Raw genomic sequence first — 21,036 nt, forward strand, 5'->3', positions numbered from 1 at the left:
ATGATTAGGGTTGAGATTCACTTGGGTTGCTGAATTGAATGATCTGATTCTTTTTTTTTTGCTAGGCCAATGGAAAACCTCACATCACCAAACTGCACATTGGCAGCCCTTTTATTGGTAAAACCCTTGGGGTCTCTTCTGCCCATCAGGGATACGTTAGCCTTCAGACTTTTTTCTTTCTTTTTTTGTTGGGCTAGGCTACTGCCACCAAGTGCACATTGGCAAACCTTCAGTTGGTAAAACCCTTAAGATCCCCTCTGCCCACCCACTCAGCTTGGACCTTGTGGCAAGGAATGCCCCCCATAGGGGTTTCAAACTCGTGACATCTTGTTAACTGGGCAATGTTCTCAAGTCGGCCCTTCCAGATGAGTGGAGCCCTTGTGAGCATGTTGTGGTCTCTCATTCAGAGCACTAGCACATTACTGCTTGTATACTTATCTATTCACCTTTATTTTTTTAACCTCTTCCAAACTGAAAGTCTTACGAACCATTGAATAAGTAGACCAGCACTCGACCACCCCACCATGCACCCAGTGCTAATAGTCTAGTGATTAATGCGCCTCCACCTAGGGATGTCAACGGGTAGGGTTTGGGTCGGATCTAGGCACTACTGAATCCGACTTAATTGGAGCTTAAGAGCCGGATGGAAAAAAATAAAACTGAATCCGGATCCGACTAGTCTAAAACCCGATATTACACTTAATTGGATTCAGATTGTAGTCAGTTTTGGGTTTTAATCGGATTTGGATTTGGAATTCATGCAAAATTAATACTGAATCCGATTTTTATTCAGATCCAGATTTGGCTACCGAATCTGACTAATCGGATTCGGGTCAGATATTATCTTAGTCATATTTGGGTTTTAATCGGATTTGGATTTCAATGCAAAATTAATACCTAATCCAATTTTTATTCAGAACCGGATTTGGCTGCCAAATCCGACTAATCAGATTCGGGTTGGACATTGGGTTACATCTGACCCGTTGACATCCCTACCTCCACCTCTCCCATTGAATCAGTTTGTTTTTTAATCGAGCCATTTCAAGGGCTATTTTTATTTAATTGTCATTTTTTATAGATATTTTTTTTTAACACATGTAGGTGAATTCATTCAGGCAGAATTCAGTCCAATTTGAGCCAATTCTGCCATTTTGACCAGAAAATTGGCCAACTTTTGGGAATAATTCAATGTGGCCTTGTTTCGTTTCCTTAAGGGGCCAATTCGATCGGCCAATTCTCCCATGCAAATCGATTTTGATAACATTGAAATAGGCAATGAAAAACATTCTACCGGTTCACATCAAGCAAAAAATACGCATGATTTTTTGAAGAGTCCTGAGACACACACACGTTGCCTGCGTGCGCAAAGGAATTCTAAAGCTCCCTTAATGAACTTCAAACCTTTTGCATCCAAGTCATGCCCAGCAACCAATTTATTTGCACATTATAATAAGATCATGCCCGGCAATCAATTTATTTGCAGATTATAAGATACATTTCCTATAGAAAAACATGCATTTTTTCATATTTAGTTGAACACCAAACTTATTTCAGAAGCCAAACTGAGATGAGTTGCAAGAGGCTTAGCTCATTTCCAGCCCCACTGAGAAGTATCACCTACTTATACAAGGCCACGAACAGTTGTCAAGATAACTCAAGGAGGCATAAGAAAAACAAATTGTTCTCAATATATCATGTATTGTTCTATACAAACACGATGTTTCAACTAGGATCCCCACATTGCATGCGTACAGTAATTGGTTGTGTTTAAAATAATTGCCAGTGCTGCTACTCTCCTGTTGATAGTCCGGTGTAGCAGAAACACACCAAACCAGAAGAGGAAATCACTTTGGAAAACCACATTACATAATAGAAATGCCTTATACACATTAGCTTCAGCAGAGTGTCTGGCTGTTCACACCACATAATGTTTGATTCTGCTGTCATTACTGCCCCCAGATTATGTGATCTCGCTTACTGGCCCATCAAAGACCGAGTCTTGCAGGCGAAGTCATGGCTGGCATTGCATTCAAGACATGCTGAGGGAACCGACTGCTTATCTACATGGCACTTGCTTTTCCAACTTCCTTTCTCTTTCACTATCCTAAAATTAGAATTAACAGTTTCTGATACTAAAATGCTCTATCCTTGATAAATGCAGCTAGGTTTCATTTAGCATTGCTGGATCATAATCTGCAGGTCCAAAGATATGCCTCAGAAAAATGCAATTTTCCTTTAAAAGCACATTTGAAATGAATACATGAGCAAAGAACAGTAATTTACTGCAAAAAAAATCCAAACGAGCATGAAAATATGTAATATGACAAATGACAAAGATTTTAGAAACTGTTTCAGGTTGCATCCAGCTTACTTTCAGTTTCTAACCTCAAAAAGCTCAAAAGAACGTCATCATTAAATTTGCAACTTGGACCAAAGAGTTTTAACAAGCACCACTAAGACCGCAATCGCATATGACCTCCCTTCCTTTCTTCTCCTCTTCCTTCATTCCACCCTTCCCTCCACATTGAACCTATATAATGGAAGAGTATATCCTTGATCAAATTCTTGAATATTGATTTCTTACGGAGCCTCTTGCTAAATAGTATACAAATAACTTGATTTTTCTTAGCTCTTGTAAAAACTCTACTTTATTGTATGCTTAATATGATACAAAGTATGAACCTTAATGTTAGCATTTTTTAGATAACAAGCAATTTGCCTTGGGGGAAGAGCTACGTACACATGGCTGATGGAGGTGAGGCTTCTTTGCTTGTCCTCCTCGTTGACCATATAGTGTCTCCTTTTATCACTCTCACCAATCTCGTTGTCTTCTCAGTTTGGGTTTATGATCCGCCTTTCTTCCTGACATGATCTTCCTCCATGGGTTGAGTTGTATCCTCCTCCATCTACCGCCTAGGCCCTTGCTCTCACTCAGGTTAGTCGTTTAGCATAGCTAATCTGTTTTGGTTCTGCGTCTGCTCCCCTTCATCTGTCTTCCTGAGCCTTCGTTTTTACTTTCGCCCATCCCCCCTGGTCCTGTGAAGGAGTCTTTTTTGGTTGGTTCTGTTGCGCCTTGGAGTGTATGATGGACCCACAAACTGAGCAGAAGCTCATCCTATTTTCGTAAACAATCTCCTGTTGAATCTCTCTCCCATGCTCGATCTCAATGTCTATCATTGGAATCAGTAGGAATCAACTCCTAAGAGTTTCCCACCCAGTGTTTCTGCACTGCCTCTGAAGATGTCCTCTGACCATAGTTCGACTGAGAGATCTAGCACCCTTATCCATATAGGGATGGTTGAGTTCACCTCCAATTGCATCGGCATCCCCGGTCTCCATTTGTTGGTGACCAGCGTTCTACTGGCTACCCTCTAGAATCCCTTCTGCGTGACCACCTTTAGATGTTCTTCGCATTCCATCAAGATGAGAAATAACCCAACATTGAGCGACGATAGGAGAAGTCCTGGCATGGACGGCCACAATGCGTAGAGGGAGGTGAACGTGAAACTATACTCCATTCGACGATCTTCTATGCCTCCCAAAAATCCGGCGAGTACTATCCACCTCATCAGTTTCAACAACTCTTCGTATCTCCTGGCCGTAATAGTTACCTTTGGCCAGATGGGGTTACGATAAATCCTAACCTCTTCGGTGGAGCTGTCCCCTTTTCCTTTCCCCTGAGATAGAACCTCTGCCCAAGAAGAAGGCATGCCCTGTGCCGGGGGGGAAGTGGGCCCTTCCTTTTCTCTTGGGTGTCGCAGGCCTACTTGCATCGTCCCCTCACTCGATGGTGACCACTTGCCGTCCACAATCAGAGGGCTCTCTCCCTCTAGTGTCGCCTAAGCCTCGCCTTTTCCATATGTTCTAAATAGTAGAGATGGCAGAAACAAACAAAAAGTATCATCTTTAATGGATCTTGGCCCATGATATGCATAATAGACAGATGCATCAACCCTCCCTCCAAGGCCAATCCAAAAACCGTCCTCCAAGATGAAAATTGAAGAGTGATGAACACCAGCTTAACATTTGGGGTTCATTTACATGGAGAAGTCGTTCGCCATGGGCGAAGATGCTGCCGACGATGCCTCTAAGCGAGGAGAGCCCGACCAACAGGAATCTAACAGAGAAGTTAAAGACTGTTACTTTTTTTTTTTGGATTGATCGAGTACTTTCGTGGATTTCAGTTAATCACATGCTAAGGGCACATTTGCTTTGAATTTTAGTTAAGACCCCAAATGAATTGTGAGAGCGATTCAAACAAGCCCCACTTTCTGGCAAAACCAAATACGAGAAAATGGGCAGTAAAATTCTAGTACACTCAGGTCTATTTACTCACAGAACATGAGATTCAAAATCTCATTGTGCATCATGCAATTCACCAGTCACATGCGATGGAATCACATTTAGGTTATGTTTGGGAGCCCACGGTTTCAGTGTGTGGGCAAAATGTTGTTTTGCCTGTGTGATGTTGAGAGATGAGTTGTCAAAAACATCCTCTCGTCAAAGATGTTGAAATGTGGTGTTGGGGCTGCCAACACCATTCCCAATGCATTGTGCTCCCAAACACCAAGAGTATGAGAGCATGGCAGAAACCACAACACAACCTCCCATTCAAGGCTCCCAAACATAGCCTCTGGCTGTTTGAGAGCCTTGAATCGGAGGCATGTTGCAGTTCCCTATTTCCTCTCAAGCTCCGACTGTTTGGGAGCTGTGGGGTTGCCAAAACACTGCACTGGAAATAAAGTTGACAGCGCAACACCACATTTCCATACCATTCACAAGATGAAGTTTTTGGCAAAATCATATTTTGGCAACACATGAAAATGGTGTTTCCATCCCAATCCCAGGCTCCCAAACAGAGCCTTAAGCGCAAGCAAACGTTCCCAAATGGCAGTAGTTGGAAGCACATCAGGACAACAAGAAGCTTATGAAACTAGATAAACATATAATTAGCATAGGACAGGATTGCAACGTTCTAACTCATGCACCAAACAAAATTTGGCTTGCCGACAACTGAAGTTACCTTATGATTTTTTGTTTTCATCAAAAAAAAAAATGGATCCATAAAGCAATATCATGTCGCTCAAAACTTCTACATGCACTTGTAAGATAGCACACCAAACCCGGCAAATACATGATTCATGACACAAACATTGGCCAATAATTGATTTCATTTCCTTCCAAAATTATGATATCCAGGATTGCAATAAAAAAAAACTTTCCAAACGATGAATGTGAGCTGGCTTGCTATGAACAAATACAAATATACATCAAATTCGCCAATATACTACAACATGAATGTGAGCTGGCTTGCTAGTGTAGACACTAAATCCACAATCAAATGATGCAAAGAGGATATACGCCAGCTTAGCAATACGGGCAAGCAACTTCAGCATCTGCTGCTTCTGTGGTTCATATTTACCATGTACCATTGCAGACCAACAAATGTAAGCACCGTCATTTGCAGACTCATACATATCAAGGGTTTCCAAACTCACCTAATGATATCATTAGTAATTGCTTCTTTCTCCTTGGGGTTGAATGAGATAGCAGGATGGTGAAGTCCCACTATCATAACAGAGGGATCCTGGGTTCAAATCCAGAAACAAACAGGTCCAGCAATTAAGCTCTTCTCTCTTAACAACATGTTCTACAGCCGGTTGAAATTGATGATCTGCTGACAAAAGGATGCTCAAGAAGGTTAGCTGCAGAGGGCCTTCTGTGAGGATCCACTTGTATACACTGCTTGATAAAATCGCACGCATCTTTTGATAGACGATCAGGAATTGATGGCAGTTCACCGTGGCCAATCTTGAATAGTGCAGCAGTCTGTCATATCAGTAAAGAAACCATTATATTCCCACACCAGTAAATGACACCCACCTACAATTCAACTATGCTTTGAGCATGGATACGACACTTGGTTCAACCCATGATGATGGAACATAGACACTTAAGGACAGAGAAAATACATGAAATTCAACACATCAGAATCCACGCAAGAGTATATTTTTTTCAACAAGCTAAGCAAATAAAAAATTTGCAAACGACATACAGTTCTAGAAACAGAATTTAACTGAATTAGCAACCAAGAATCTAAATCAGCTCAATAATGATGTTAAGATTCCTTCAACTCTGTGAAGCAGATCAGTTTAAACATGCACCTCCATTTATTTTGGCATTTCTTAGGGGAAAAGCCAAGCCAACAACAGAGAGATCCGAGGAGAGGAACCTACCCAATACAGCCATTTACATGCAGTTTCACTTTCCTTTGTGTTTTGAATATCATTAGTAGATTTTATCATTCTTTCTACTCCATGTAACCCATATCAGTATAGTATGTCACATATGTATGGGTGCTGGTCCCTGGTGCAACTCCAGTATGGTGTTAAAATACGACCATTTTCCAAAGTTTGGGGATGCAGCTGGGCACACCCTCCCAAACATATACATAAAAAATATATTCCAAGTGAGAAGATCCGTTAAAACATAAAGAAAATGCAAAAAATTGTACATACAATGTATGTATAAGTGCCAGCTCCTAGAAGCACCCAACACTAGCACACAAAAGGACCAGCATTGACTGACATTTTGAAGCACTAAAGTGCAGGCTTCAGAGAACTAAAATATGCCTGGATCAATCAGTCCACATACTAAAGTGCAAGCTTCATAGAGCAGAAATCTGCCTGAGTAAAAACTTACAAACTTTAACCAGCTCGTGAAGCAGAATGAGCACCGAATTGTTTAATCTTTCCTAGTTGTACTACTCTTTTTTGGTGATTTCTCATCACAGGGAAATCCCTTTTCATGAATACACTTCTCTTTCTTAAAAAAATCACATTTTTTAATACAGCCATGTGAACCACTGTGAGTGTGTGTGCATTTGCATAGCAGCCAGCCAGCCAGCAATATCATGCCTGCATTAAATCAGCCTTGTCATTCCTCTAGCTAACTGAAATCCCCACAGTTTCAGCAAAGTGTAAACTAGGTTTTTCCTTGGCTAGAACTATGAAATCAAACTAGATCACTTATAGACATTCTTCACTGGCTAGTGCCAGAATGCCCAGTCACTTGTAAAAGACTCTCCTACAGAGCAGTTCCCAGGCAAGAGTGAAAACAAAAAGAGAGAAAACATGTAGTAAGCCAGGTAGCTTTAAGGAGCCAGCAAAAAATGAAAAAGAGAAAAAAGGGAAAAGAGTTAAAAAAACATCCATCAAGGGACTAACTGTAAAACCCCCATTTAAAAAAAAATTGTTTTGGACCCGGGCCCCCTCTTCATTAGGGTTTTAAGTAACCCGAGCACTCCCGAGCGCCGCACACCCCCCCTGCGATATCGGGCGAATTAGGGAAACCCATCGAGGGTTTCCCCATTAGTTGCCCCCTGTGCCTTTAAGAGAGGCGTTGGAGGGCGAGGGGAGTCACGCCTCCCTCTCGCAGCCCTCGCCGGGTCTCCTCCCTCGTTGCCCATCGAGGGTCTCCTCCCTCGTTGCGCACGCCGCCGACGCCGACCACCGTCTCCCAGGTATGCCGTCTTCCCTTTTCTCCTCCCTCTTCTCTTCCTCACCCCACCCCCCCTCTCTGTCACCTCGCCGGGAGGCCGACAGGCGGCTCACAGCCCCTGCCGCGGCCTCCCACCACCCCCTGTGCCCATCGGGGACTCGACAGGTGGCCTACGGGGCCCCTGTCATTCCCTTCTCCCTCTGGGATTCGCCGGAGTGCCGGCAGGGGACCTATGGCCCCTGCGACACCCCCCTTTTTGCTGCCACCTTCGTGCTGTCGGCAAGGGCCCTACCGTCTCGTGGCCGTCGGCAGGGGCTGGCCCCCCTGCCGTCCTGTGCTGTCGGCAGGGGCTCAGCCCCTGCCACTTCGTGGCCGTCGGCAGGGGCTGGCCCCCCTGCCGTCCTGTGCTGTCGGCAGGGGCTCAGCCCCTGCCACTTCGTGCTGTCGGCAGGGGGCTCAGCCCCTGCCACTTCGTGGCTGTCGGCAGGGGCTGGCCCCCTGCCATCTCGATGCGGTCGGCGGGGGCTCAGCCCCTGCCACTTCGTCGCCGTCGGCAGGGGCTGGCCCCCCTGCCGTCTCGTGCTGTCGGCAGGGGCTCAGCCCCTGCCACTTGGTGGTTGTCGGCAGGCAGGGGCTTGTCCCCTGTCGCTTGTCTGTTTTCGGCCAGCAGAGTGACACCCCTGCTGCCTCTCTCTTTTTCGATCGACTGGCCGATTTTCTATTTCTCCGCATGATAAATAGAGTAGTGTTGAATTCTCACACTTTTGCAGACTTCGTATCGAACCCCGCTCTGGCTTCGCGGCCTGAGCCTCGTATCATCTATACTCGTAGACGCACGCAGCTGCACGACATCCCGAGGTAGGGGAAAGTCGCACGAAGAGTTTGTATGAACAAAATAAAATAAGACTTCTGAGATAGAATAGTTATTTTACATACCTGCTTATCTGAAGAAGTATTTGTTGGTCAGAGTTTACTCTTTTTGATTCTTTTGAAATTGCATGCTCAATGGTAGACTCATTTTAGAAAGAATCAAGTAGTTAATTGGCTTACCTGTTACCTGTAGGATTACTTAACTCGTGATTGTCTGTTCTGCATGCTTATTCTGTTGGAACTGCATACTTAAGGTAGACTTTATGAATAGACTCATTTATGGAGAGAAAACCACTGAAATTGCTATTATAACCGAACCTTAAGGCATGTACGGTATGAATTCTATGTGAGGTCATGGAGTATCTTGAAGTGGGAATCAACACTTTATTGTTTTGATGTGATATTATCGGCCTCCACAGACCAATTGCTCAAAAGAGCAATACATGTCATGTATGAACCAAAAGAATCATAAAACATTATATGTTGCCCTCTCATCGTAGTCGTACCTCTAGGAAGGTACAACCGTACTTTTTAGACAAGTACGTCTCATGTGGGTTACGATGGTTGGAGGATGAGGTTGTAGCAACCTCGATGCGTGCAATTAGCACAATGTTGAGATCACATAAATGGTGACAACTCGCCTTCACAGGCAAGATGCTCGAGGGGGTCTAATAGACCAAAGCATGTAGGATGGGGCGGCGGTTAAGAAACCCCCGTCGTACCCATTCGACCTTCACGGTTCATCAAGGGAGAGGATGGATGGTACAAAAACTCCGATGGACAGGTTGTTAACAACCACCCCACGGGCAAAAGACTCGGCCTCCCCAGTCATCGGAGTTAGGTGAATTGGGATTACCATAAATTATCCTAGGTGGTAACTCCCAAGTACTTCTGCAGAAGTTGGATGCATCCATGGACCACGAATGCCTTTGGGAATTTACTCTCTTGGTCACTGACCGTCCCCTTAGGAGCGGACTCAGTCAGCCATCCGGGTTAATGAAAACACCTGACATAATAAACCCCCGGATCGGTCTCGTCTGTTTCTACGTTTCGCGTCTGTGCGTACCCACAGGCCAGTTAATATCAGAACTTAAAGAATATCTTCATGAATAGTTGTAGATGATTGAGACTTGCACTGCTGGAAATGCTTCAACTAACAACTCTTTACACATATTACACTTGTTAGAATAGATTTCAATTGTATTGATTGCTTCAATATCATAACTGCTTATCTCATGAATGTCCTGTTTTATTTTCATTCTACTTATCTGTTCGTGCACCTACTGGTTTGTTATGAAACTGACCCATTTCATGGGCAAGTGAGGAGTAGGACTTCACTGGCGGCCGATGGCGTGGTGCAACATGGATCAAGATTATCTTCTTTCTGCTGGCGGCTTGGCTCTAGGTCTTTTTGGAGTTTTCTTTAGATTTATTGAACTTTGGAACAAAATGCTCATTTTGTAATAAACTGCAGATTTTTAATCTATTGTCTTATTTCTTAAATTCCTTTAAGTTGTTGTACATGTGAATGATGATTTTCAGCTAACGTACCCAGGATTGTTGACTTGTGCTCCTTTCTAAATATCTTCCGCTGTCGTTTTTAAAAGTTAACACTTTAAATCTTTGAAAGGTTTTTCGATAAGGTTTTCGAAATCACAAGTCGAAATTTTGGGGCGTTACACTAACAAGAAAATGCTGCAACGAATCTCCAAAGAGTGAGAGCAAGTAATGCTCCAGGTTCCTTGTGTAGTACGACTACTGCAGCAAGAACTGCTATCCTGGTAGGAGCCATTGCAAGTGTCACATTTTTATAGTACTACATTTAACATAAAAATCTTCCATAAAATCTTACTGTTGCCAATTGGTTCTTTGCCTAAGCAAAATTTTCAGAAGACTAATAGTTTACATTTCAAAAGTTAATCATTCAAGAAGTTAACTGGAAATATAATCATTCAGAGGATCTTTATTCACTAGGTTGAATCCTTAATAGTGCATACTACAACAATGATGAAATCACTCAATGGCATCAACCAAACAATGCATCTAAGATTTTCACTTCTACTCTCTTCACATGCTCAACTCCCATATTGCTGTGGATCTTCAGTAACAAGAAAAATAGACTCCCAAAGGAGAAGTCATCATGTTGCTGCTAGCCAATAGCCAATGAACTGATGGTGCATATTCCGCAGCATTTATGTGTTTATCTCACCAGTCTTGTCAGGTCTATGATTTTTAGAAGAACAAAGTTCAGTAGAATGGACACATCAAGGAATTGCTGAAACACCCAACTTGTCTCCATTCCATAAAGCTTATCTCTGTTTGCCTGATTAAGAGTCCATTTATCCGACAACTAACATGAAATAAGACATCGGAAAAATGATGAGATTGAAGATTTTAAGAGAGGGATAAACCATCCAACATGCATGGGAAGAAAGGGAGACTAACATCAAGTTGCAATGCATTTCAATGGCCAGGCACAGATAAAGCAGCAAAAATCCACTAGCATAAAACCAAGAATAACTTAAGTTTCCAGGCAATCAAATATTTGTAGTGACAAAACCTGAAAGATGCCCTACCAAATATTTTTGGCTTTAATAAATAAATAGACATAACAGTAATTCACTTTATTGGGATATTTTAGCGAAAAGCACCAGCTGTTCTAAAATTAATCATACACATGAAACATGAATCTGTATCCCTCTATCCGGATATTTTCTCAGATTTTTATGAAACCAAATCAAAGGAGAATCCATTACCCTTTTCATACATTAACCATTTGTATTTCATTAAATTTTCCAAGATTTTCCAAGAATTGCCTGACAGGAGCCTTTTAATATGCCACCAATGAAATTTGTTAGTATAAACTGTGGAGGAATTGTAGATATGAATGAATGCAGCAAATGGACATCAAAGGACTATTAATACACCAACTAGGATTATCACAAGAATATGCTACTTTAAGTTTGATGATTTGAAATACTCTCACCGGTTCCAAGTCGGCATATGGAACCTGACCAGTTAGCATCTCTAGAACGGTGCAACCAAGGCTCCATATATCAGCTGAAAGCCCATAGGACTTTTTAGGATTTACAACCTGCAAAATCAAGTAGTTAATAACATCAAAGTCAAATATAATGCACATACTAGAAGCAAGAATTCAAAAGGTTACAGAAAGAAAAAGAACAACAAATAATTAAAGCTATGCAAAAAATAATAGGAAAAACCTCAGGAGCCATCCAGTATGCAGTTCCTTTGCAAGAGTTCAACATTTGTAATTTGTCTACCTGAATATAATTAATATGGCTTGCCTCAGAACATGATGTTCATCACCAAGAAGCTAATCATGCAGAAAGCTTAGTTGCAGAAATATCATAACTGACCTGTTTTGCTAATCCAAAATCTGCAAGCTTCACCATGCCACTTGCGTCCACCAAAATATTAGCGCATTTTATATCCCTTCAAGGCAAAATTAGATGCATAAGGTTCCAAACAAAAACATAAATGGTTAGTTTGTATAATATTCAAATCCAACCTTGCACCAAGAACTGCTTCAGTATTTCCTGGCTTGAAAAGCTACATTTGTTCAAAAGGAAAAAAGAATTTAAAATTCCTAATTCTATCAGCCGATGCTAACATTATTTTCTAGGTTTGTGGTGTTGAGTCTTTTGACTGCTTTATGGGCATCTGCATGTGCTACTAAAATATGCACGTCTGCAGTTTAGAATGCTTGAATGGCAGATATAGAAACTCAACATCATTTAAGCAATAAGCTGAGTACCGAAGCAAGTTTTCATTCTCAGACATTGAAAACTAAAGCACTGCAATTTCCAGAGCAATAGCCATATAAACTTATCACCCTGCACCCTCTTTGATTATGTTTATGGGTACTTGGTGTGTCAGTGCTCTAAATTTGGGTATGGTACAACCTAAAAACAAAAATCCCCTTTTTGTTTCTTCCAACAAAGCCAGTAGAAGATGCACACAGAAAGAATCCCAATGGCTCCTATAAAAGCCATGTAAAAGAAAAGAGGGACAGAAAGAAATAAAAAAAACAACAGTTCCAACAGAATGAAGTGAACTGCTTCTACAGCCCACACAAGGAAGCAAGCAAAATAAACCACAAGATACTTCTCGTTTTTTACTAAGCAAACAGTCCATAACAATTTAGAGCAAAGGTCATCACAAAAAGAATCCTTGTAGTTAGAAATATCAGTATTAGGCAATGGATCACGGATCTGGATCCAATTCATGTATTTCATTGTATGTAACGTGTTTTAAGTTGTACAAGGGTATAGTTGTAAAATACCACACGTGGGTCATAATATAAGATTAGATGCAGCCCTAGAGTTTTGGGTTTGGATGTCTTTTGCCTCCAAATCCTCTTGCTTTCTTTCTCTAACCCTTGCTTCCACAAATCTGAGCATGTTCTTGCAGGGCACATTTCCCAATGCAGTTCTCACATGGTATAAGAGCAACCTAAGAGGTAAGTTCTATTTGATCTTAGCAGCAATCATTTTCTCTTCTTTTTCTTCCTCTTATCATCCCCTCTCTTCCTCTCTCGCAAAAGAAAAATATTTTTTTTTTCTCCTTTAAGCCTTCTTCCTTCAATCCTAAAAAAAACTTTGATCACCTAATATTGTCCTCTTTCTTCAATTCCTATTTCTTTTCATATCTGCCCTATATTCTTCCTCACATTCTTATTCATTGATTACATCCTATTTCTCATGGCACAATTAAGCCATTGATGCGAACCTAAGGGAAATATAAATGGGACGCAGCAGCCAATTGGGCGCAGCCAGCAGGGCAGTCGACATGGCACAGCGAGCAGGACAGAGCAACAGTTCTCCACCTCAGCGCAACTCCACTAAGGGCACGCATGGTGGGCGGGATCACTTCAGTTGAACGGTAAGGGCCATAGGAAAACCAGGCGGGTTCCAAACAAAATGGGCGGAATTGGTTTTGGCGGGTTTTTGAGTCTTGTAGCCTATAAATAGTTGAGGCCTTGAATTGTAATGCATCTTTGGAAAATTAATAGAATTTGTGAGTTCTTCTTTGCCTTTCGACATTTGGTCTCCTTGTGAGATTTTTGGAGAGTTTGGTTAACCAAACCTCTTGGGCCAGTTGTTCAACCAAGTGTTGAGCAATTCAGATAGAGCTTCGACTTGGCTTCGTCCCGACTTGCTCATCGTACAACCAGCAATTGTGAATGCATTGTGGATGGGCTCAACCGTGAGCTAGAGCTTCAGTGCGTGCTTCCATTTGCGGTTTTAACATCCTTCATTGTTGTTGCGAAGAATGTCAAGATCGCAATGCTCATCCGCAGCTGACGCACGGTTGTGAGACCTTTTGTAATTGCTGCAACTACAGGGAGGTTCTCCGCCTTGTGCGGCCTTCTCGCCTTGCCGCAACCGAAGGGAGGTTTTCCACTCCTCACGTGCGCTTAGCGCTCAACGTGGCAGAACAGATCGGTGGCGAACTCCAGCTCACCACAGGTTCCAGGATCGTGTTTAGTTAGTCTTCTGCAACGAAACCTCCTTTGACAGAGTGTTGAGCCAGCCTTGTGTCTAGCCATCCCTGGCCAGCAATCTGTATGTGTTTTCGTTTCCAGAAGCAACATCTGAGCTATCCGACACATCTAATGCTTTGCTGCATCGCTGCGTGCGCAAGCCACGCACTATCTACCTGCTGCGCGCAGACCGCGCATCTTCCGCCACAACGCGCAAGCCGCACGTCATCATTCCTCAGCGTGCAAGTCTGCGCGTCAACATTCCGCCGCACGCTACTCTGCGTGAGCACTCAGCGCTGCAAGCCAAGGTGTCGGACAACTCATCACCACAACAGTCGTGTGCTTACTGCCTCACTGTAGTGCACATAGCAGACTGCGACCGATGCAGTGCACGCAGTTGAGACTGTGCGCCTGATGCGGCCACAACCATGCGCAAGCACAGTGCGCCGATAGCATCAAGCAAAATTCAGTCATTTGCTTTATTGTTTGGTTTAATTGAAAAGTAAGCTTGTAACCGCCAGCATAAGTTAGACGAAACCCCCTCTCAGCCTTGTAAGCTATATAATTCCTAGTCTAGGCATGGTTTGCACACTGCACACACAAGTGGCGCCTCGTACTCGCTCACGGGCACACGAGGAGGTTTGGCGTATTGGTATTGTGCTTGAACATCCGTTTGTGCGCCAAGCTATTGAAGACCTCCTGCAAGGTCCTAAGCCTTCAAAAATAGATCCAAAATCTACGGTCCCACCACCACCTACCTGGTGCTTTCTGGTTGTGCCAGTGAATCTATAATGTGCTTGTAATACTTTGTTAGTTTCTTTTATCATCAATTTGTGTTTCGTATTTCATATTTATTTTCTTTTGTTGATTCTCTCTGATTTTTCACCCCTATATTTCATATGGCTTTTTCTTTCCCTCTCAACTCTTCTTTTCAGTCATTTTGTCACTGAAAAACTTGATTCTTCCAATTTTATCACTCGAAAGAAACAAATCATTCCATTCATTTGCAGCCATGATCTGATGAGACACCTTGATGGATCAATCACACTGCCTTACGTTCTTCAAATGGATAGCTAAGTGCAAGGTAAGAAAGAGGGAGACTCGGGGTCCACGTCCATGATCAAGAATCTGGATTTTGTTAGATGGCACAAGAATGATCAGTCTACCACGGCTTTCATTACAACCACTCTTTCTCAGGAGGTCGTTTTACACATTCCTACTAGCGCCACTGCAAAGGAGTTATGAGACACAATTCATAGATGGTTTGAGCAGATCTCTATGTTGGGTTTCCGGCGAGGATCGGAGTCCGGCGAGGAGGCAATACCTACGGCGTCACTGTAGCAGTAACCCTGCAAAAAACAAAAACAGAAAAAGCAGTAGACAGCGTACCTGATGCTGCCATTTACGGAGGTCGGAGGTCGCCGGAATTTTCTGTTCAGCCGGACTGCAGCCCTTCACGAGCCCAGGCTTCCGTATGCAATCGGTGAGCAGACCTTCGATCTTCCTTTTTCACACACTCTCAGGGTCGCTCATGATACCCTGTATATATATATGCATAAGGTGGGAACGGTTACGCACCGTTCCCCTTTATCTCATGCTGATTTATCGGCATGATCACCCCTCAATGGGGATGTATCCACATTGTGGATAACCACCACGTTAATCGTAGTGGTTAATCCAACATTCTCCCACTTGATCCGACGATAAATCTTTAACCAGAAAAACCTTATGGAAATAACTTGATGAATAGAATGGCCTTTATATTCTATTCTAAAGGTCCTTAGTTGAATCTCTAATCCTTATGAGATTAACAACAACCATAATGAGAATCAAAAGACTGAAAGTGATCACTTTATTTATATGCATATGTCAAAAAGAGTTTAACAATCCCATCCTCATTACATGTTCGGAATATAATCCCGGTGCTAGCCCTTTAGTAAGAGGATCAGCGATCATTTCTTTGGTACCAATATTGACAATATGCACTAAATGATTCTCCGTCCTTTCTTTAACAACAAAATATTTCAATTCCATATGCTTGCATGACGTAGTACTTTTGTTGTTGTTCGAAAAAGACACTGCAGCTTCATTATCACAGTAGACCTTAGTGGCTTCCCAATGGAATCAACAACCATTAACTGTGATATGAAGTTCTTTAACCATATAGCCTGCGAAGTAGTCTCGTACAATGCAATGAATTCTGCCTCCATGGTGTGGGCAGCAGTGGTCGTCTGCTTTTCACTCCTCCAAGAGATCGCTCCCCCAGCAAGTAAGAAGACGTACCCAGTAGTAGACTTTCTACTATCAAGGCATCCTCCTAAATCCGCATCTGAGTAGCCAATGACCTCGAGGTGATCAAATTTATGATACGTTAACATATAGTCTTTTGTCCCTTGCAAATACCGCAAGACTTTCTTGGCAGCCTTCCAATGGGGTAAACCTGGATTAGACTGAAATCTACCAAGTACCCCTACTGCAAAAGAAATATCTGGTCGAGAACATGTCTGCGCGTACTGCAAGCTGCCAACAACTGATGCATATGGATAAGCACTCATATGTGCTTTGTCAATATCGTTCTGTGGACAATCCTTTAGGCTCAGCTTGTCACCTTTTGATATGGGTGTAGAAGTAGGAGAATAATTCTCCATCCCATATCTCTTTAACACCTTTTCTATATAGGATCTTTGGGAGAGGCCTAAAAACCCTTTTGCTCGGTCTCGACGAATCTCAATGCCAAGAACATAAGCAGCCTCACCCATATCTTTCATATCAAAATGTGATGCAAGAAACTGTTTTGTCTCTGAAAGTAACTTAATATCGTTGGTTGCAAGTAAGATGTCATCCACATACAACATCAATATAATGAACTTACTCCCACTTTCCTTAAGGTATATACATTGATCAATAATGTTTTCTGTAAACCCGAAAGTCACAATGACTTGGGAAAATTTAATATACCATTGTCGGGAGGCCTGTTTAAGTCCATATATTGATTTGTTAAGCTTACAAACCAAACGATCATTTTCAGAGAAACCAAGAGGTTGTTCCATGTATACCTCTTCATTCAGATCCCCGTTGAGGAACGCTGTTTTCACATCCATCTGATGTAGCTCTAAGTCATAATGAGCTACGAGGGCCAGAATAATCCTCATTGACTCCTTAGTTGAGACATGAGAAAATGTCTCATTATAGTCAATGCCCTCCATCTGGGTGAATCCTTTAGCAACCAATCTTGTTTTATGTCTCTCTATGTTACCTTTGGAGTCCTTCTTGGTCTTAAAGACCCATTTACACCCTACGGGCTTTACTCCTTTAGGTAACGTGACAAGATCCCACACTTGATTTTTAGCCATAGAGTCTAACTCTTCTTTCATGGCTTCAATCCAGTGCGAAGATTGTTTGCTCTCAACAGCTTCCATAAAATTCAACGGGTCATCATCCATATCTATGAAATCACCAGGCTCCTGAAGGTACACCACATAATCAGGATGTATGGCAGATCTCCTAATCCTTGTGGATCTCCAAACAGGTCGTTCCTCAGGCTCAGATGAAACCTGATCATCCTGCTCGTGTTCTTCCGCATTGTCCACAATAGGTTCACTTTGGATTTGTGCATTAACAATCGAATGATCAACCACACTATCATTAGGAATAACAATGTGGTATCTTTCGATGTTTTCCTTAACAGGTGATAAAACTGGATCCTGTATTTCCTCAAAACCAATGCTTTGAAGTGCACTTAATCCTACTGAACCATCTTCTAGGAATTTAGCCTTATCCGTTTCAACAATCTGTGGTGAGTGAGATGGGCAATAAAACCTATACCCTTTTGATCTTTCTGGATAACCAATGAAATATTCACTGGTTGTTCTTGGATCAAAGGCTTTAATGTGGGGGTTATATAGTTTAGCCTCTGCAGGACATCCCCATATGTGCATATAAGACAGTGATGGTTTCCTACCTGTCCACAACTCGTAAGGAGTTTTAGGCACAGATTTCGTAGGAACCTTATTCAAAATATGCACAGTTGTCCTTAAGGCTTCACCCCACAACTTTATGGGAAGTGTTGAATAATTCAACATAGCCCTGACCATTTCTTTAAGCGTACGATTTCTTTTTTCAGCTACACCATTCTGATAGGCACTACCAGGCATGGTATATTGAGGCACAATGCCTTCCTCTTTAAGAAATCGCGCTAATGGTCCTTTCCTTTGCCCCATCTCAGTAAACCTACCATAATATTCGCCACCTCTATCAGACCTGACTATTTTAATAACCTTATCGGTTTGTTTCTCTACTTATTTCTTAAATTTTTTAAACATCTGAAAAACATCAGATTTTTCGAAAATCAAGTAGAGATACATATACCGAGAATAGTCATCAATAAAGGTGACGAAATATTTTTTGCCTGTGTAACATGGGGAAAACAGTCCACATACATCCGTATGGACTATTTCTAATATCTCACTACTGCGTTTGGCACCCTCTTTATATGTGTTTGTATGCTTAGCCTTTATGCAATCAACACATGGGTCATTGTCAGTAAAATCTAGAGATTGCAAGATTCCTTCATTTACCAGTCTCTTTATTCTCTTTTCAGAGATATGACCCAACCTTCGATGCCAAAGCATGTAAGATTTATCATTCATCATGCTACGTTTATTTCCAACTAATGCGTATTCAGAAGTCAAAGACTCCTGAGTTTGGATCTTCACATTCAATCTATATAAATCATCATAAACAGATGCAGAACCAATTTCAATTGAATTTCTGAATATGAACAATTTGGAATTTTCAAACTTAAAACAATATCCAAATTTATCCAACTTTGAAATTGAAATTAAGTTTCTACTATACGATGGAATATAAAAGACATCATGAAGATCTAAAACTACGCATGTATCCATAGTAATCCTGCAGGTTCCAACACCCTTCACATGTGAACGCATCTTGTTTCCCGAATAGATGCTTTTCTCATGCATTGTTGGTTCCCTTCTGCTCAGGAACAACTGTAGACAGTTGGAAATATGAACAGTAGCACCAGAATCAATCCACCAGCTATTTTCAGGAATTTGTAATAAATTACATTCATGAGAAACAAATGACAAATTACCTCTCTTTTCCAACCACTTCTTGTACTTTATGCAATCTGCCTTTATGTGTCCCTTCTTCTTGCAAAAGAAGCACTTTATGGGAGCAGAGTTGGATTGCTTATCTTGGGATGACTTATTCCCAGTTGGCTTCTTCCTAGCATTTCTCTTAAATGCATTCTTCCTTGGTCCTACCTTGGACATATGAGAAGCCATATGTGCACTTTGCACCTTCTCACCTTTCATCCTCTCTTCTTCTTCAACACACTTGGACATAAGTTCATTAAATGTTCATTCATCATTATGTGTGTTGTACGAGATTTTGAAAGGTCCGTATTCCAAGGGTAAGGACGTTAGAACTAAATGCACTAGGAAAGAATCAGAGATAGTGAGCTTCATGTCATTCAGCTGAGACGCTATGTTTCTCATCTCCAAAATGTGCTGGCGAATGTTTCCCCCTCCAGTATATTTCATAGATATCAATTTTGACATCAGGGTACTGGCTCTGGCCTTGTTTGAACTCACAAATTGTGCCTCAATGGCATTCATGAATTCTCTCACTGTTCTGCATTGTGGGATAGCACTCCGAATGTTCTTAGCTACTTTAGATTGCAAAAGCAACAAGCTAAGTCTATTCGAGCGCTCCCACTTCTCAAAAGCAATCTTTTGATCAGCAGTACTCTGATCAGTGAGGGCAGCGGGTTCATCTATCCTTAGGGCCAGATCTAAATCCATATACCCTAATGCAAATAAAACAGTTTCTTTCCAATCACTAAAATTGGATCAATCTAGAAAAGGTATGGAGCTAGAGCCATCTAAAATCACAGAACTAGAAACTGCATGACAAAAGACATGTATTAGGAAACATTCATACGAGACTAAAACTTTAGTGGAAAAAGCAAAATAATAAAGGCCCTTGATATGCTTCTTTCCAGGCGAGTGAAGGGGGTCATCGGAGTCCTACTTTGGTAAGAGCTCCGACACGCGAAACCACTTCGCCTACCGACCATATTCGGTAAAACTAAGGTTCTTGTGAAGATAGACCATCAACACAAGGTACCTTTGGATACTCATGTGTGATGTATCTCGACACATTTACCTTATTCTACCCTACTTAAATTCCAAACACGATAAAAGTACCTTTGGGTCGTCTATCGTTTCATGAATATAAGTACAATGTGCATATCGGCTTAGGAACTGTATGATAGTATAAAATTCATTTATGACTCACGTGTATTCAGTCACTTTTGTGACATGAAAACACTGATTCATTTAACTATCCTTAATGCTAATATGAAAAATTATATCTTAAAATAGTCTGTAAACCGAATGGACTAAACATATGACCCTCGAAATGGTTCTTAAACTGAATGAACCAGTCATATGTATCACGAACTGGTCTTAAAGCACTCTGAACCGGTCTGAAACAGCCCCGAACCGGTCATCCAAGGATCCGAACCGGTTCGGAACCTTATGAACCGGGTCAAATATGAACAAAAGTTCATTAAAACCCTATAACCGTATGCCAAAACCCCTATATTTTCTTATATTTAAGAAAACAGGGTCTTAGCATCTCGGAACCGGTGAGAAACGGGAAGGAACCGGCCAAAAACGGCTCTGAACCGGTCCCGGAAGGGGACTGAGTCAGTCCCTGATCCGGTTCAGGCCAAATAGTGCCTAGACCCTTCTGGATCCGGGTCAGACCCGACTGCTAACTGGATCCGGATCAGACCCGGGATTATCCGGATCTGGGTCGAACCCGGTACAGTCCTTATCCGGGTCGGACCCGGTTACAACTGGATCTGGGTCTGACCCGATACTAACCGGATCCGGGTCGGACCCGGTACTAACCGGATCCGGGTCGGACCCGGTACTAACCGGATCCGGGTCGGACCCGGTTACCGCTGGATCCGGGTCTGACCCGGGGTTTTCCTTATCCGGGTCGGACCCGAGCGGGTCCCCACCCGAATCCCTGATCCGATCTGAATCACTTTATGGATCGATTTCAGGTGGTCGGGTCCGGTTCAAAAATGAACCCGACCCGAAAAACAAAAAATTAAGGGTCGAGTT

The 21,036-nt window shown here is 42.2% G+C and overlaps 1 protein-coding gene across 2 annotated transcripts in view; it reads right to left on the reverse strand.

The window, feature by feature from the left end:
- Window positions 1-5,153: 5,153 nt before the first annotated feature.
- Window positions 5,154-21,036, reverse strand: part of LOC149812223 (mitogen-activated protein kinase kinase kinase 1-like) — a 35,007-nt gene continuing 19,124 nt past the window's right edge. Inside the window, exons 5-8 of one of the 2 annotated variants that reach the window (XM_089992613.1) lie at window positions 11,751-11,826; window positions 11,595-11,654; window positions 11,357-11,464; window positions 5,154-5,829 (exon numbers count right to left, since the gene is read on the reverse strand). In XM_089992613.1, the coding sequence (XP_089848739.1) occupies window positions 5,638-5,829; window positions 11,357-11,464; window positions 11,595-11,654; window positions 11,751-11,826 (436 nt within the window). In that variant the 3' untranslated portion in view covers window positions 5,154-5,637. The remainder of the gene's footprint in view (window positions 5,830-11,356; window positions 11,465-11,594; window positions 11,655-11,750; window positions 11,827-21,036) is intronic. The other variant, XM_089992614.1, reaches the window with a different exon arrangement.

Source organism: Nuphar pumila, chromosome 17 (genome assembly GCF_984573655.1).
Source record: "Nuphar pumila chromosome 17, dmNupPumi1.hap1.1, whole genome shotgun sequence".
Taxonomy (NCBI): domain Eukaryota; kingdom Viridiplantae; phylum Streptophyta; class Magnoliopsida; order Nymphaeales; family Nymphaeaceae; genus Nuphar; species Nuphar pumila.